Source organism: Anabas testudineus, chromosome 6, assembly GCF_900324465.2.
Source record: "Anabas testudineus chromosome 6, fAnaTes1.2, whole genome shotgun sequence".
Taxonomy (NCBI): domain Eukaryota; kingdom Metazoa; phylum Chordata; class Actinopteri; order Anabantiformes; family Anabantidae; genus Anabas; species Anabas testudineus.
The window spans coordinates 24,784,177-24,803,698 of NC_046615.1; the positions used below are offsets into that span (position 1 = coordinate 24,784,177).

A 19,522-nucleotide genomic window follows, 5' to 3' on the forward strand; every position below is an offset into this window, starting at 1 on the left:
ACGTGGTCACAATGGAAGGATTTCCAGTGAAGACATTTCCTGGGACGACTGGGATCTCATGGTCACCACAACAACCTCACCTGTTCACCCATCACCTGTCCACTATCACCTGTTCACCCATCACCTGTTCATCTATCACCTGTTCACTATCACCTGTCCACTATCACCTGTTCACCCATCACCTGTTCACCCATCACCTGTTCATCTATCACCTGTCCACTATCACCTGTTCATCTATCACCTGTCCACTATCACCTGTTCATCTATCACCTGTCCACTATCACCTGTTCATCTATCACCTGTTCACTATCACCTGTTCACCCATCACCTGTCCACTATCACCTGTTCACCCATCACCTGTTCACCCATCACCTGTTCACCCATCACCTGTCCACTATCACCTGTTCATCTATCACCTGTGCACTATCACCTGTTCATCTATCACCTGTCCACTATCACCTGTTCATCTATCACCTGTCCACTCCTCACCTGTTCATCTATCACCTGTTCATCTATCACCTGTTCATCTATCACCTGTCCACTCCTCACCTGTCCACTATCACCTGTTCACTATCACCTGTTCATCTATCACCTGTTCACCCATCACCTGTTCACCCATCACCTGTTCATCTATCACCTGTTCACCCATCACCTGTTCACCCATCACCTGTTCACCCATCACCTGTTCATCTATCACCTGTTCACAATCACCCCCTTTTCACCCATCACCTGTCCACTATCACCTGTTCATCTATCACCTGTGCACTATCACCTGTTCATCTATCACCTGTCCACTATCACCTGTTCATCTATCACCTGTCCACTCCTCACCTGTCCACTATCACCTGTTCATCTATCACCTGTCCATCTATCACCTTTCCACTATCACCTGTTCATCTATAACCTGTTCACTATCACCTGTTCACTATCACCTGTCCACTATCACCTGTTCATCTATCACCTGTTCACTATCACCTGTTCACTATCACCTGTTCATCTATCACCTGTTCATCTATCACCTGTCCACTATCACCTGTTCATCTATCACCTGTTCACCCATCACCTGTCCACTATCACCTGTTCATCTATCACCTGTTCATCTATCACCTGTTCACCCATCACCTGTTCACCCATCACCTGTTCATCTATCACCTGTTCACCCATCACCTGTTCATCTATCACCTGTTCACAATCACCCCCTTTTCACCCATCACCTGTCCACTATCACCTGTTCATCTATCACCTGTTCATCTATCACCTGTTCACCCATCACCTGTTCATCTATCACCTGTTCACAATCACCCCCTTTTCACCCATCACCTGTCCACTATCACCTGTCCACTATCACCTGTTCATCTATCACCTGTCCACTATCACCTGTCCACTATCACCTGTTCATCTATCACCTGTCCACTCCTCACCTGTCCACTATCACCTGTTCATCTATCACCTGTCCATCTATCACCTTTCCACTATCACCTGTTCATCTATCACCTGTTCACTATCACCTGTTCACTATCACCTGTCCACTATCACCTGTTCATCTATCACCTGTTCACTATCACCTGTCCACTATCACCTGTTCATCTATCACCTGTTCACTATCACCTGTTCATCTATCACCTGTTCATCTATCACCTGTCCACTATCACCTGTTCATCTATCACCTGTTCATCTATCACCTGTTCACTATCACCTGTTCATCTATCACCTGTTCATCTATCACCTGTTCATCTATCACCTTTCCACTATCACCTGTTAATCTATAACCTGTCCACTATCACCTGTTCATCTATCACCTGTTCATCTATCACCTGTTCACTATCACCTGTTCATCTATCACCTGTTCATCTATCACCTGTTCACTATCACCTGTTCATCTATCACCTGTTCATCTATCACCTGTCCACTATCACCTGTTCATCTATCACCTGTTCATCTATCACCTGTTCACTATCACCTGTTCATCTATCACCTGTCCACTAGTCCACTCAGTCAGTGATCATAGCAGGAACCGCTGTGACACATCGTGTGTCACGGTTTCCACTTTTAATTAAAGAACAGGTTCAGTCGAAGCTGAACTCTGAAACGCACAGACCCATAAAGTTCTTCCTGCTCATCTCTCTTCGCTCTCCACTCAGGGAACTTCCTCTGCAATTAGATACTTCCTCATCCAATTATTGGGAGAGGACCTTGAACATGGGCCCAGACCGTGACCTCGGACCTCTGCGAGGAAAGATGGATGTCTGAACTGACAAAGCTAACACACTAACTGTATACCGGTCCAGGAGAATCCAAGTCCTCTGGGTTTATCTGCAGTTTAACTGTCCACACAGAGACAAGAAGAGCAACAGGATGACAGGAAGTAGGTCCGACTTTTAAAAGTCTTCCAAACCTCAGTTTCTGCTCTCCATGACTGATTTTTAGGAACATGCTAAAATTGACAATGTAAAAGTTTTACAACCTGATCCTGTTCTCATTAGAGAACCGTGTCTTTAACAGGGACGTTGCTGGAATCACTCCTTCCTACCTGAGCTCCCTGGTCCAGGTCTCAGGCCCTGTGTGTTTGTGTGAGTGTGTGTGTGTGTGTGTGTCTGTCTGTCTGTCTGTCTATCTGTGTGTGTGTGTGTGTGTGTGTGTGTGTGTGTGTGTGTGTGTGTCTGTCTCTTTCTGTCTGTCTACGTGTGTGTGTGTCTGTCTGTCTGTCTGTCTATCTGTGTGTGTGTGTCTGTGTGTGTGTGTGTGTGTGTGTGTGTGTGTCTGTCTGTCTCTCTCTGTCTGTCTACGTGTGTGTGTGTGTCTATGTGTGTGTGTGTGTGTGTGTTTGTGTGTCTGTCTGTCTGTCTCTCTCTGTCTGTCTACGTGTGTGTGTGTCTATGTGTGTGTGTGTCTACGTGTGTGTGTGTCTATGTGTGTGTGTGTGTGTGTGTGTCTGTCTCTCTCTGTCTGTCTACGTGTGTGTGTGTCGGGGTTAAACTACATGACTTCCTGCTGAGGGTGGAGCTTCCTTCTTGCCAATCAGCTACTAAACACTTTTCAAAAGAGGTTAAATACAAGTGAAGACCTGACACAGTACACGCTGTACTGCAAACACACACAGTAACACAGTAATAAGAAAAATAATACATTTAATTTAAAGCGCCTTTCAAAACACTCAAGGACACTTTACAATCAACACAGGACAAAACAGACTATACAAGCACAAAAGTAGATCACAGTGAGTAGGCAATCTTAAACAGGTAGGTTTTGAGTTTAGATTTAAAGATAGGAAGAGAGTCAGTGTTACGGATGTCCTGTGGTAATGAATTCCAACGAGTAGGGGCAGAACGGCTGAAAGCTCTGTTCCCCATGGTGCTAAGACGGGCAGGGGGGACATTGAGGTGGATGGCGGAGGAAGATCTGAGTGAGTGAGAGAAGGTGGCAATGTGGAGGAGATTGGACAGATATGGGGGGGCGAGGGTGTGAATAGCCTTAAAGGCATACAGAAGGATTTTAAAGTCAATTCTATATTTGACAGGAAGCCAGTGGAGTTTTTGTAGAACAGGGGTGATGTGTTTGGATGTGGAGGTTTTGGTGGTGATGCGAGCGGCTGAGTTCTGGACCAGTTGGAGCTTATGAAGCGATTTATCACACACTGTACTGCAAACACACAGTAAACTGTGTATGATGTACTGAACATGTGATGTCTAAATTCTGTTTTGGTTACTTTCTGAAATGCTCTCTGTACTTTTAGTACTTTTCATCTGGGTCCAGAGTCGGGTCCAGGGTTCCTGTTCCTGTTCAGACCTCTGTCCTCTGGAGTGCACTGGACTAGAAGGTAAAACGTGTTAGGCTGCGTTCACACAGAGTTTCTTCGACACCACTCGGGGCTCCACCAGAACCATGCAGCAATGTGTGTTGGTTTGGTTGAGTTCATATTCCTGGTGATCAGGGATGGAAGTAACATATTTTTTACTGTTACAAAGTAGATTTTTAGTGTACTTGTACTTTTTTAGTATATTTTACAGACTAATTTTACTTTTACATAGGTTGCTTTCACACCTACAGGCTTTAGTTCAATTAAATCGGACTCAAGTCCGTTTTCCCTCTTGGTGCGGTTCGTTTTGTCCGGCGTGAACACGGTAATCATACTCGAGTTTGCAACTGCACCGAGACCCCCAAAATGAGGTGGTCTTGATCCGAATCACTTAGCGAACTCTGGTGCTGTCCTCCTGGTGAGAATGCGTACCGAACTAAAACAGGACCAAATGCTATGAATCGCACGATTTGAGGACTTTGGGTAGTTTGTAGATTTTCCTCTTTTTTGTTTGTCCACCAAAAACATTCTGTCTGATTAATGGAGGACAAACGTGGAGACGTGAGGAGGTGAAGTGTCTCACAGACACCAGGTCTGATGTAACGTAATAAACAATAATCAACAGGATCAAGGATCAACCTGTGTTAACATTCATAGTGAACTCATCTCTCTCCTGTCACACAAACAGACAGTAGAACAACACTTTATCTTCTTCCTGTATTTACTGTTTCTGTTCAGACACATCTGACCAATAAGAGGAGAGGACGTTCTCATGTAGTTTGAAGTGACGTGTTTAGGTTCGCTTGGATTTTTCTGTGTGTGAAACGAAACCGAACCGAGGAGAAACTGCTCCAAGTTTAAAAACTCATCAACTGATTCGGACCAAAGCAAACGAACTAAGGTGTGAAAGCGACCTAAGTTAGACATAGAACAACTAAACCTGTGTTTGAATCCTGTTCAGCTGAGCCTGAAGCCACTTCGAGTCCTGGAAGGCGACAGCTTCATTGCCCAGAGTAAAGTTGTCTGGACATTGATCTGCAACAGGAAACAGTACTTCAAAATAAAAGCAAGGCACTGGAGATACACTACATAAAAAAGTAATGTTTACTCTCAAAGCAAATATAAAATACAGTAAATATTACATTTTTACTTTAATTTCAGTAGGTTTTTCGAGCAGCAGTAATTTTGATTTTAATCAAGCAAAATAATTTAGCTCTCCTTTTGTCTCTGCTGGTGGTTTCTTTGAACCCCGTATTCCTGGTGTTTACCTCATTGCTACAGTTGCTTCTCTGTGTGTTACATTGTGTGAACGCAGCCTTGTCCAGGTCTCAGCAGGTTCAGCTGCAACAGGGTGTGTAACTGTAAACTGTCGTGCTGCAGCGATGATCCAGAGACACGAAAACTAACTTTAAATTAAGCTTGAAAAAGTTTCAGTGTTTATCTGAGTGATCATTTACCAGTTTCTCATGTCAGTGTTTGTTTCAGCAAAGAAAGAGTGACGTGTTTGTATGTTACATTGTTGAGCAAGACCAGGTTCTGTTTCCCATACATAAAGATAAGACCTGAGTCCACCTTTCATTTGTAGGATTACATCTTATAAACTCCTCTAAATCTGAAAGTAACTACAGCTCTCAGATGGTGGTACAGTTTGTGTACAGGAACAGGAAATACAAGTACAAGTACAAGTACGTCCAAATGATACTAATATACTAACTACCTGTTACATGTAACGTCGAAGATTTGAATCAGATCTTTTTAGAAGTGAGAGAATGTCTGGTTACATTAGTTTAAAGTAACCGGTAGTGTAATCAGATTACTTTTAAAGCTTTTTCAGTTGATCTGCATGTTGCCGGCTGTTTCACCACTGCAGCCAGCTTAGCGTGTTTGGGTTGTATGTGCGAAGGCCGCTGACAGGAAGTTGCTCTCGTCTCCCTTCTGACAGGACAGGATGTCAGCAGAGGGGAGGGAGCAGGAGGTGGTGCGTTTAGCACCTTGTCCCATTAAAGGAGCAGTTCGCGTGAAGATAAGAGCAGGAAGAAGGTGTAGATGCTGATTCTGCTCATTCTGCAGTAAACACAACACTGTTTGTTTTCCTGTGTCACTGGCTGCAGTCATCATCCCTCAGGTTCTAGAAACATTATGGAGAGAGAAGAGCAGCAAATACTACTACTACTACTACTAATGCTACTAATGCTACTTCACTGACACCAAACAGCTAATGTATGAATGTTACAACAATGTTAACATACTGCTTCAGCATCAACAGACAACAAAACCACATCAAGTTGACCCGTGCTGAGGAAAGACTCAGGATGAACAGACTTGTCTGCTCTGACTCGTCTCTCTGAGTCTCAGAGTCTGAATCAGACTCTGAATCTCAGGCTCTGACTCCCAGACTCTGATTCAGACTTTGAATCCCAGACTGTGATTCATACTCTGAATCCCAGACTGTTTAATGTTTAAGACCTTACAGAGAATAATTATACAAAAAATGATACAGAGAACCCAACAATCCAATTTGAGCAGCTTTGGGCAACAGTGGAGAGGAAAAACTCTCTTTAGAGGAAGAAAACTCCAGCAGAACCAGGCTCAGGCTGATTCTCTGAATCTCAGACTCTGACGCTCAGACTCTGAAACTCAGACTCTCAGACTCTGATTCTCTGACTCTCAGACTCCGATTCTCTGAAACTCTGACTCTCAGAGTCTGATTCTCTGACTCTCAGACTCTGATTCTTTGAATCTCAGACTCCGATTCTCTGAAACTCTGACTCTCAGACTCTGACTCTCAGACTCTGATTCTCGGACTCTCAGACTCTGACGCTCAAACTCTCAAACTCTGATTCTCTGACTCTCGGGCTCTGATTCTCTAATCTCAGACTCTGATTCTCTGACCCTCAGACTCTGACGCTCAGACTGTGAAACTCAGACTCTCAGACTCTGATTCTCTGACTCTCAGGGTCCGATTCTCTGAATCCCAGACTCTGACTCTCAGACTCTGATTCTCGGACTCTCAGACTCTGATTCTCTGAATCCCAGACTCTGACTCTCAGACTCTGATTCTCTGACTCTCAGACTCTGATTCTCTGACCCTCAGACTCTGACGCTCAGACTGTGAAACTCAGACTCTCAGACTCTGATTCTCTGACTCTCAGACTCTCAGACTCTCAGACTCTGATTCTCTGAATCTCAGACTCTGACTCTCAGACTCTGATTCTCTGAATCTCAGACTCTGACTCTCAGACTCTGATTCTCTGAATCTCAGACTCTGACTCTCAGACTCTGATTCTCTGACTCTCAGACTCTGACACTCAGACTCTGACGCTCAGACTCTGAAACTCAGACTCAGACTCTGATTCTCTGACTCTCAGACTCTCAGACTCTCAGACTCTCAGACTCTCAGACTCTGATTCTCTGAATCTCAGACTCCGATTCTCTGATTCTCTGACTCCCGGGCTCTGATTCTCTAATCTCAGACCCTGAAAACCTTATAGTTAGAGATGGATCAGGTGACTCTGAACCATCTCTTAGTTATGCTGCTATAGATTAGACTGCTGGGGGACCTCTACTGATAAACTGAGCTCCTCTCCTCTCTCCATTCAGATTCCACCATTGCACATCATTAACTTTGTGTCTTCTCTCTCCTGTAGTTGTGTTTCCTCCTCTCTGTCTCCCTGTCTCTGTACTTTTCTGCAGGTATCCTCGGCCTGGAGCTGTACATCTCCAGAATCCAGTTCACCTGTCCAATGTTCTTGCTGGTTGTTGTTGTTGTTGTGCCTTCTGTTCTTTTCTCTCTTCTCTTTCCACTCACCCCAACTGGTCGAGGCAGATGGCCGCCCACTATGATCCTGGTTCTGCTGGAGGTTTCTTCCTCTAAAGGGGGTTTTTCCTCTCCACTGTTGCCTAAAGCTTGCTCAAATTGGATTGTTGGGTTTTCTGTATCATTTTTTGTATAATTATTCTCTGTAAGGTCTTAAACACTGTAAAGTGCCTTGAGATAACTTCTGTTGTGAATTGGCGCTATACAAATAAAACTGAATTGAATTGAATTGAATTGAATTGAATTGAATTGAATTGAATTGAATTGAATTGTGACACATCAGCTCCTGCGTCTGTTTGTGCTTTGATTCTTCAAACTTGCTGTTTAATGATCTTGGTAACATGATGTGGTCCTACACACAACTGTTTGTTAACCATACATCATCATGATCATCCTAGAGTTCAAGAGCTGCACCTGTTCAGTGTTGGCCAGTCACAGCAGCTCCTCTTTTTTTTTTTCCTCTTCGTCCAACTCATGTTGTGTGGGATCATGGGAAGGATTGAACTTGCAGGTGATCTTTCTAGTCTCCTTTCGTTTGTCGAGGGACTTTTGGTGACCTTGTCAGGAGGCCCATGTTAGCATGGAAACAGCATTGTTAGTATATAGCAACAGCTAGCCTGCTATTAGCTACTAGCTATAAGCCCTGCAGGACAAAGATCTGATCCTAGAAAGAAGACCTGAAATCCACCAGGAACTGAGGAGGTGGAGGTGTGGAGCAGGAGACAAGTGCTGAGAAAGCTGCTAGGACGAGTCATCTGTGCTGATTGTGGACCAGACTGGACATGGCTGAAGGAATTCAGTGCTGACGAACAGACAAACAAGGCCCTGCGTCCATCTGACTTCTCGGTCTCCATCACTTTCAGCATACTCAAGTAACCTGGAAAAACTCAGACTAATCTGTCAACTTAGCGCTGTCGTAGCTTCCCACAAACTGCTGTATCTCACCTCTCTTGTATATTATTATACATTATATATTATTATTACAATTGTATATTATTATTACGCTATTGATCTATTCTGTATTAGTTCTATATTGTAGACTTATTCAAAACAAAAGAAGTGATCGTGGACTTCAGAAGGAAGAAGTGAGATCTGCAGTCCATTGTCATTAATGGGGAGTGTGTGAAGAGGGTGCCAAGCTTCAAGTACCTACATGTGCACATTGATGAAGACTTTCAATGGAGCTCAAACACTGCAGAGGTAATGAAAAAGGCCCAACAGCGTCTTCACTTCCGGAGGATCCTCAGGAGTGTCAACCTGAAGAGAGAGCTGCTGGTTGCCTTCTACCGTTGCTCCATTGAGAGTGTGGTAACATACTGCATCTCTGTGTGGTTTTCAAGCTGCACCATGGCACACAAGAAGGTTCTACAAAGGGTCATAAACACTGCCCAGAAGATCATTGGCTATCCTCTTCCCTCACTGAAGGACCTCTACAGCACCCACTGTCTTAGGGGGGCAGGCAACATCCTGAAAGACTGCACACACCCAGGACACCGGGTGGTTAAATGGTTGCCTGTTTTTGGTCGTCTGCTGTTCTTTCCTCTCTTCTTTCCACTCACCCCAACCGGTCGAGGCAGATGGCCGCCCACCCTGAGCCTGGTTCTGCTGGAGGTTTCTTCCTCTAAAAGGAGTTTTTCCTCTCCACTGTCTTTTCTTTTCTATGTAATTTTCTTTACTATTATACTCTGTAAGGTCTTAAACCTTAAAAACTGTAAAGTGCCTTGACTTCTGTTGTGATTTGGGGCTTTATAAACAAATGAAATTGAATTGAAATTTCCCTTTGGGGAAATGATCAAGTATTATCTCTTATAAATGTTTGTGTTTATACTCTTACTCTATACTCTGTTGTTGGACCTACTGTTACTTTAATTACAGCACTCTTTTACTGTGATGTTGCTTCAACACGCTTTTCTGCTGATAATGGATGTATTGGTAGAGAAAACTGGTCACACAGTACGTTCCAGGCAGTGTTTTATTTAAAGCTGAGACAGACACTGAGCCGCGTCAGCTTGTTTTACACTTTTAAGTATTAATAATACTGTAAATATTAATTTCACCCGACTGATCAGGAACTGGGCAGAAGCCCCCCACCCCCCCGCCCCCAAAAAAGATGTTTTCTTCTTAAGGTTATTTAGAACAACTCAGCTCCTGCGATGTCCTCTGGTATTTCCGACAGTCGAGTGTTTCCACATCGGTCACCATCAGCTCCTTCACTACGAAACAATTGAATAGGAGGAAGTGCTGCTCACAGACTTTTTCCTCCCCACAAAGACGCACTTCCCTTCAGCACTTCTATTCTGCTCATCTGAAGTGTGGAGGACGCCTGAAAACAGCAGCACAGTAACATGGAGGCTCTGATTCGACTTTTATTTCTACTCCTGAGGATCAGCTGTGTGTGTAAGTACAGTACTGATACTGATATTGCAGTGATGATCCGTTGGTGTTTGTGATCAGAACCTGGTTAAAGATATAAATACAGAGAGAGTCCACAGACTCTGGTTCTGTGTTGGAACTGTGTCTGACTCTGTAGATTAATATAATAATTATCACAGTACTGCCTGCAGGTTACTCTGAATACTTTGTTCACAGGGAAAAACATAGTGTGGAGGTACAAAGAACAAAGGATGAGAAAAGAGGCTCTGCTAAAAACAGGTTTCTAGCAGAGCCATTAAAAAAAAACAATGTGAATAATGAGTCAGTTTAAAAAATATATTTTACATTTGAATTTCCTAAAATCACATGTTGTAGATACATCTGGTATATGTTTAAAATAAATTCTGTTTCTTCTGTGTTACCCAGTATTAATACTACTACAGTACTACCCTGCTACATACTACTAACTTAAAGTACTTTCACTTTTTCAGTCTCTCTCATCTATCTCCCTTAATATACAATATACAGGTACACAGAAAGTACTTTATTCACCACTGCAGGTTATCAGTAAAGTACATTTACATTTTACATTTAGTCATTTATCAGATGCTTTCATCCAAAGCGACTTACAAGTGAGGAATATGGCAAAAATCAAAGTCAAGGAGAGAACGCAAAAAGCAAAGTGCTATCAAAGAAGTACTGAAGTAGTAAAAAGTACTAATACCATGCTGTTAAAATGTTAAAATCCCACAGTCAACATCCAGCTGATCCAGTTCAATATATTTATACATATCAAGACCCTTTACAGTGTTCAAGGTTTCAAACCCGACAGAACAGTAGAGTTCTATTGAGAACCCAACAGCTGATTTAAAGGAAGAAATTCGGTTTGTAGAAGCTTCACATGAGATAAAGAGACACACTGTGGACTGTGTACTTCATACTGAATACACAGTATTTTATGTGTACATGCTGCAGTACTCAGTACTTGAGTACTGAGAGAGATTCCTGTACTGCAGCTTTAGATATTTCAAAATGTACTGAAGTAAAAGCAGCAGCTCAGACTGAGTTCACGTCGGAGGTTTGGTCGTCTGATTTCTGCCTCTTGGCTTTGGCTGAACTCAACCTTTAGATAACCGATAATCAATAAGTTCATGTTGATCGTGTGACTTTGCTCCTCTGAGGCGTCGATCTGCTCCACGAAGCAGTTACTTGTCTTTCAGCTGTGACCTCTTGGTGTTGGTGTCTGTCCTCAGCTGGGTTCCTCGTCGTGCTAACCCCTCCCTGGTTGTGTCTGACAACACAAAACCAGCGTGTCGTCCTGGGTCGGTGTGATGCCTCTAACCCCTCTCATCAGTGGGCGTGGACGAGTGGAGCCAGGCTGGTCCACATTCGATCCTCCAGGTGTCTCTGGGCGGACGCCAACCCTCGCCTGCCTCCCAACGTCCGCCTCGTCAAACTCATTGACTGCAGCAGAGCGCCGCGATGGAGCTGCTACGGCACCCAGGGAGCGTTCGGATTGGCTGAGACACACATGCACCTGAGGAAACTGGGGCTACTTGTGGTGGTTGCAGAGAACCTGCAGACCGGTTTCCAATGGAAGAAGTATGACGTGGACTCGGGAGGAACTCAACTGGTCAGGCCTCTGTGTCACGACACAGGTGAGTTTAGGACAAATCAGGACAAATTGGACCACCTGGTTCTGGTCAGTTCTTGTTAATTATCTAATTACTGGTCTAATCTGTCAGTAAGTAAGTACTTGTACTTCAATGTACTTTATTTCCATTTTCTGCTACGTCACGTGTCTACTTCACAACTTTACAGAGAGAAATAAACGGCTCATCTGAAACAGTTTAACCAATGAGCCATTAAAATCAACATTTAAACTGTTACTACTAATATACCAAGTACTTTGTTTTGTACAGTGAGTACTTTTTCTTCTACTTACTGTCATTTTGATACTGATACTTTGGTACTACTTGGTGTTGAATAGGTAAAATATCTTCTTCCCTGAACACGAGAGCAGTAAATGAGACTGAGCTGTCACAGCCTGGGTCCCTGAACTCAGAGACAAAGTCAAACAGGAAGGACGTCAGCCGAGTTCACAGCTCGGTCTAAATGTCCACAGCCAGAGTTACCGTGATCCTGAATACCACTTTGGACATTTAGACCCGAGGTCTTCAGATGTTCTAGCGAGCTGAGAAACCGCTGATGCATGTCACAGTTTCAGAACCGTTAGAACCCCGCACCTGAGAGACGCAGGGAGACGATTAAGCGGTTCATTCCTGTGACGGCTGTTATTCCAAGATCCAGCCATGGTGTCCCTGACTCACCTTCTGCTGCCAGGTTCCCTCCCTCCTTTGCCAGATGTGGTTCCTTAACCAGAGCCTTTCACCACGTTTTCCTGAGTTTCCGCTTTTTGGTTACTAAAATAACTAATAATTACACTAATGTGAGTATAAAAACGACACACGTAAGGCAGAAAGCACCGTTTACCTGATCTACAGTTAACCTGTGAATCAGGTGCTCAGAACAGAAAACACCTGTACAGCAGATCCAAGTCTGGCTGTGACTGTAGTTTGTACCTGAGCAACATGTAGTTGAATCTCTGAGTCAAATCACAGCAAGAACCTCCTGATGTGACACTGAGTAAAGAACCAGAGACCAACAAGCAGAACCAGAGTTTCTTTAATCATTAATAAATCAGTCAGAACTTCTAAAAGAGACTTGCAGGACTTCTTCAACCTTCTCTCCTTGTTTTTCAGTTTCGACTTCTGCCTCCACCATCGTTTATAGGTCCAAACATCAACCTGGGAGACTCACCACCATCACCTCCACCATCAGAACTCCTGCCATGACCTGGATCAGTGAGCAGTTATCAAATACAGTGAAAACCAACAGAACCACCAGATGGATCACCTCCTCTGAGCTCCACAGTCTGACAACCGACGCAGCTGCAACACAGGTGAACCACGTCACGAAACCTCGAACCAGGAGGTCGGTAACTGCTTCAATCCCGGAACTGTGGATTCTGAACAGCAGCTTTGGGGTCTCCCCCAGTCCAGCTGAGTCCACCACAGACCGATACGAGGACGGGTCAGAGAGCTCGTTTGTTAGAAACGTCTCTCAACTCAGGACTGAGTCTAAGACGATGTCAGCGCACCAACCTTCCTCCACCTCGACCTCATTTGGGAACCAGTGGACTGCAACTAGAAGTGGGACTCTGGTTCCCTTCACAGGTTCTTCAGTTGTGAGCACTGGAGAAACTGATTTGCTGTTCACCTCAGAGGTCTCAACTGGTTCTGGATCCACAGCTGCCCTCGTTCCATCTGCTGTTTCTGACACCACCCAACGTACAAGTGATAAGAACACCACAACTTCACCTCCACCCACCACAGCTTCGGCCCCACCTACCAAATCTTCAGCTCCACCTACCACATCTTCATCCACCATAGCTTCAGTCGCACCGACCACAGCCTCAGCTTCATCCACCACGTCACCTCCACCAAGCACAGCTTTGACTCCACCTACCACATTTTCATCCACCACAGCTTCAGCTCCAGCCACCACAGCTTCAGCTCCACCTACCACAGCTTCATCCAACACAGCTCCACCTACCACAGCTTCATCTACCACAGCTTCATCCACCACAGCGTCAGCTTCACCCACCACAGTTTCAGCTTCACCCACCACAGTTTCAGCTTCACCCACCTGCACTTCACCTCCACCCACCTCAACTTCATCCATCACAGCTTCACCTCCACCGACCTCAGCTTCAGCTCCACCCACCACAGTTTCACCTCCACAGACCACCTCTCATTCACCAGTAGAGATGACATCTATCAAGGACGCAGATGCAGCCTCCACCCATCGGGCCCTGCCTACAACTCCCCAGACTTCACCCACAGTCAGCTGTACGACAGACAGTGTTAATTCAAAAACGTCTGCAAGCTCGATGACTCAGACTGCTTCACCCATTTCTCCAACAACCTGGGTGGTGTCTTCAGGGGGAATCACCACCCCAAACCTAACAGTCCCACACACAAGTTCAGCAAACATACATACAACCCCACATGAATCCACCACCAGTCTTGTAGCCACAACCAACCCAAAGACAATCCCTTTAACTACACCTTCAAAAACTACATCCAAAACAAACCCTGTAACTACATTCAGACCCACCACAATCTCTCCAACTACACCTACTCCTACAACTACATCCACCACCACGTGGACTATAACAACCCCAACTCCAACTACAACCTTGAAAACTACTATCCAAACAACACCACCCACCACTACAACCTCAACTACAGCCAGTACAACTCATGCAGCTACAACCATCACAAGTCCTCCACAAACAACAACTCCACTTCAGACCTGGACTACCGGACTGACCACAGCTCCACCTGTGAGTACTGATGTAGCTTTACCCTTCTCTTTGTTTGTTGTTGTCCTCAATTCAATTTACAGCCTCTGTCTGAAGGAGACTTGTGGCCGCCTAGTTTAACCAGAGTTCTGGACTGAGCCCCAGGACTTCATGGTGGGTGCCTTCACAGACACAGTAAGATCATATGTGAAATGTGGCCTTTGGGACATGTAATCAGTCTTCCAGTCTAGTCCCTACCAACTTATATGACCCATTGAAATACTGAAAGAGCACCCCTATGGCAGCAGGTGTTGAAAGTCCACCAGATTACAAAAACAATGGATCGATGCAAAGTCAACACGGGTTGGGTAACAATTGGTTTTAGGCCCAGAATAAACCAGGTTTTCTACCAACATTGTGCTTTGGCTTAAACTCGCTGCTTCCATGTCCCACTACGTAGGCCCACCTAACATCCTCATGGTTTTAGTAACAGCCCAACGTAGTTTCACACTCGACTCGGGTCTCAAATTCTGTCCTGTGCTCTGCTTTGTTGATCCAACCACCCTCCTTACACTACATGCATGTGTCATGTTGACTGCAGTCAGCCAGCTCTAACACGTCTCTGTTGTCTTTTTATTCAGTTGGTACAAAGACGTAATCAGATTTTACAGGAAAGTAAGTGACAAACCTGGCTCTTCATCAGAACCGTTTCCAGGTGTGTCCTGATTGCTCTACATCTGAGAGTGACCCAGTTACCTGAACATGCTGCTTCTCTGCATCAACAACAATAGAAAAAATTATGTTGAGGAGTAGATGGACTGATCTTTGATGAGACTCTGCTCCACATGCAAACTGGTCTATAATTAGAGCCGGTTCCTGGTGCTGGATGTGAGGCTGCTTCCTGATTGGATAACTGGTATTCAACCCTAACAATGGTGGGTTCTGCTCTGATTGATGGAGCTCGGTTAGATGCTAAAGGTCGTCAGAGAAAGTCCGAGGCAGGCAGGAAGGAAAGCAGGGTGGGGTGTCGGTCTGCAGGGAGCACCGCCCGAGTCCGAACTGAAAACTGGAACGGACGCTTCAGATTCTTAGTGGTGTTAAAAAGCCAGAGTCAGTCGCTCTGGAACATTCAACTCCACGATGCCATGCTGCAGGTTGTGAGGATCAGAGTCTAGATCTGGACGGAGTCCGGTGTGGTGCGCGTCCCGTCCCGCAGATCTTTGCTTTTCTACCTTTACATTCTCGTTATGTCAGCTCATGTGGAAAGATACCGGATTCGTTTTCTTCTAACGGAACGGACGGATTTGAACCAGCGGCCGCAATGCCCCGATGCGCCACAAGGTGTTTGATACTGGGTTTGTTGTGGAGCGTTAATGAGGTCAGTGAACGCAACTGTGTCTGCTTTAAAATCTGTGGATCAGGTAAATTAGGAGGTTACAGAGCATCAGAAAGCGAACAACACCTGGGGTTTAACATTTTACCAGTAACTAAAGCTGTAAATAACTGGAATAGATTACAGTACACAGTACAGTACCTGAGTAAATATACTTAGTGTTACATTCCAGCACTGCATACTCTTTACATGTGGACCTGTATTTATCTTGGCTTTTATTATTTTGCAGTTTATTAATTTGGTCTCTGTTTGGCATCTGCATTTCTGGCTGGTTTTATAATCTAAATCATTTTTATTGATCTCACTATTCATTTACATTTACATTTAGTCATTTATCAGACACTTTTATCCAAAGCGACTTACAAGTGAGGAACAAGGCAAGCAAACAAAATCTAAGTCAAGAAGAAACAACATCATAGCAAAGTGCTGTTAAAAAGTGTTTCTGTTTCGAGAGATGTGAGAATGAAAGAGAAGAGTTCTGTTTTCAGCAGTTTTTTAAAGATTGCTAGTGAGGTGGCTGAGCGTGCAGAGATAGGCAGCTCATTCCACCATCGTGGGAAAACTAAGCTGAACAGTTTTCCTTGGTGTCGACTGTGTGGTGCTGGTACCACCAGACGACGTTCCCTGGTTGACTATTCTATTTATTTTATCTCTTCAACATCTCTACAGCACTTTGGTCAACAGGAGTTGTTTTAAATGTGCTTTATAAATACATTTGAGTAATTATACCTGTACCTGAAACACACACAGAATCTCAAAACCTGGATTAAGTTTGATTCAGTTCTGACTGGCTGGTTGGGGGTCCAGAAGTCATGTTCAGGTGACCTGTGAGGCCACCTGGTTGTTTTTAACCGTTTTAACCTATTGATAAACTAACCTGTCACAATCTGTTCTCACCTGTCCTGCTGTGACTTCCTGTTTCAGGTTCAGACATCCACCGTTTCCCGCTGCTCAGTGAACCTAACAGAGATCCGGTCCAGTCCCGACTCAGCTGTGGTGATGCTAACCAGTGGCGGCCAGTCCTGTAACTTCAGCCTGGTCACTGAGGACCAGTTCTGGACTCTTTCCACTGACTGTGACCCATATGGACAGACCGGGACCGCCTTCATCTGTGGGATCACGGGTCTGGAACCCGGGACTCTGTACAGGTTAACAGTGGTTTCCAGGAATGATGGAATGAAGACCAACGCGTCTGTGCGCACAGGTAAGAGTCATGAATGCTCAGGTAGGAGCAGGTGAGCAGAAACAAACTAAAACATTTATGTTTGCTACAGAAACCAACAGCTTCATTATTCTGGATTTTTCTCACATATTAAAACAAATGTTAGCTCATTTATTCGTAAATCGATGCTTCACCTTTCAATTCAATTCAATTCAATTTTATTTGTATAGTGCCAATTTACAACAGAAGTTATCTCAAGGCACTTTACAGTGTAAGGTTTAAGACCTTACAGAAAATATTTATACAAAAAATTATAGAGAAAACCCAACAATCCCATTTGAGCAAGCTTTAGGCAACAGTGGAGAGGAAAAACTCCCTTTAGAGGAAGAAACCTCCAGCAGAACCAGGCTCATAGTGGGCGGCCATCTGCCTCGACCGGTTGGGGTGAGTGGAAAGAGAAGAGAGAAAAGAACAGCAGGCAATAAAGACAACAACAAGCATCAAGAACATTGGGCAGATGAATTGGATTCTGGAGATGTACAGCTCCAGGCCGAGGATACCTGCAGAAAAGTACAGAGAGAGGGAGACAGAGAGGAGGAAACACAACTAAAAGAGAGAAAAGACACAAAGTTAATGACATGCAATGGTGGCATTTGCATTGATACAGGAGAAAGGAGAGAGGAGAGGAGCTCAGTTTATCAGTAGAGGTCCCCCAGCAGACTAAGCTATATCAGCATAACTAAGAGATGGTTCAGAGTCACCGGATCCAACTCTAACTATAAGCTTTATAAAAAAGAAAAGTTTTAAGTCTAGTCTTAAATGTGGAGAGGGTGTCTGCCTCCAGAACCTGAACTGGGAGCTGGTTCCACAGGAGAGGGGCTTGGTAGCTAAAGGCTCTGCCTCCCATTCTACATTTGGAAACTCTAGGAACCACAAGTAAACCTGCAGTCTGAGAACGGAGAGTTCTGCTTGGAAGATATGGAACTATGAGGTCTTTAAGATAAGATGGAGCCTGATTATTAGGGGATTTATAAGTGAGGAGAAGAATTTTAAATTCAATTCTGGATTTAACAGGGAGCCAATGGAGAGGAGCTAACGTTGGAGAAATATGATCTCTCTTGCTAATTCCAGTCAGAACTCTGGCTGCAGCATTTTGGATTAACTGGAGGCTCTTTAATTAGTTATTGGGACATCCTATTAATAATGAATTACAATAGTCCAGTCTGGAAGTAACAAATGCATGGACTAGTTTTTCAGCATCACTTTGGGACAGGATGCTCCTAATTTTAGCAATGTTTCTTAGGTGAAAAAAGGCAGTTCTAGAGACTTCTTTGATGTATGAAGTGAAGGAGATATCCTGATCAAAGATAACTCCGAGGTTTCTTACAGTATTACTTGAGGCCAGAACTAAGTCATCAAGGGTGAGAATGTGATTAGACATAGTGTCTCTGAGATTTTTAGGCCCAAACAGTATAACCTCTGTCTTGTCTGGATTTAGAAGAAGGAAATTGGAGGACATCCAGGCCTTTATGTCTTTTAAGCATGCTTGAAGTTTGACTAATTGATTAGTTTCTCCTGGTTTCATAGATAAATATAGCTGGGTATCATCTGCATAACAATGGAAATTTATAGAGTGTTTCCTAATAATATTGCCTAAAGGGGACATATCTAAAGTGAAAAGAATCAGTCCAAGCACAGATCCCTGTGGAACTCCATAGCTGACTTTGCTGTGCATGGAAGACTCATCATTGACGTGTACAAACTGAAATCTATCCGATAGATACGATTTAAACCACTCTAGTGCTGTTCCTTTGATTCCAATGACATGTTCCAGTCTGTGTAATAAAATGTTGTGATCTATAGTGTCGAATGTAGCACTAAGATCTAACATGACGAGTATAGAGAGTAGACCATTGTCTGATGCCAATAGAAGATCATTAGTAACCTTTACCAGTGCTGTTTCTGTACTATGATGTACTCTAAATCCTGACTGGAAATCTTCATACAAGTTATTGCTACGCAGGTGGTCGTACAATTGCTTAGAAACTATATTTTCAAGGATTTTAGAGATAAAGGGCAGATTGGATATTGGTCTATAATTCGCTAAGACCCCTGAGTCCAGAGTAGGCTTTTTGAGTAGGGGCTTGACTGCAGCAACCTTAAAAGCCTGTGGTACGTAGCCTATTTGTAAAGACAGATTGATCTGATCTAATATGGACGTGCTGATCAAAGGTAAGACATCCTTGAGGAGTCTAGTCGGGATGGGATCTAAGAGACATGTTGATGGTTTAGAGGAATTAATTACTGAAATTAATTCAGAATGATCTACGGGGAGGAAGCAGTCTAAGTACGAGCGTGGATCGAGAGTTGTTGTACAATCCATGCTGTATGCTGGGAGGATCTGATCAATTTTTTCTTTAATAGTTATGATTTTATTTGTGAAGAAATTCATGAAGTCATTGCTGCTGAGAGCTGAGGGAATACTAGGGTCAACAGAGCTTTCACTGAGCCACTAGGTAGCTGTCCTGGAGCTTTCAGTCACCGTCCACAGTTACTTCTTCAGTTAGACACAGAAAGTGGAGGAAGCCCAGTTCAGACACTGCTTAGTAAAACTT

General features: G+C 44.0%; 1 protein-coding gene across 3 annotated transcripts in view; it reads left to right on the plus strand.

Annotated features, from left to right (window-relative positions):
• The first annotated feature begins 9,871 nt into the window (after positions 1-9,871).
• Positions 9,872-19,522, plus strand: part of LOC113165184 (receptor-type tyrosine-protein phosphatase beta-like) — a 47,026-nt gene continuing 37,375 nt past the window's right edge. For all 3 annotated transcript variants that reach the window (XR_003299102.1, XM_026364538.1, XM_026364539.1), the window contains exons 1-4: positions 9,872-10,010; positions 11,240-11,644; positions 12,749-14,394; positions 16,670-16,949. Coding sequence is in view for 2 of the 3 variants with exons in the window: in XM_026364538.1 (XP_026220323.1) it covers positions 9,959-10,010; positions 11,240-11,644; positions 12,749-14,394; positions 16,670-16,949 (2,383 nt within the window). In the remaining variant the exon portion in view is untranslated. The remainder of the gene's footprint in view (positions 10,011-11,239; positions 11,645-12,748; positions 14,395-16,669; positions 16,950-19,522) is intronic.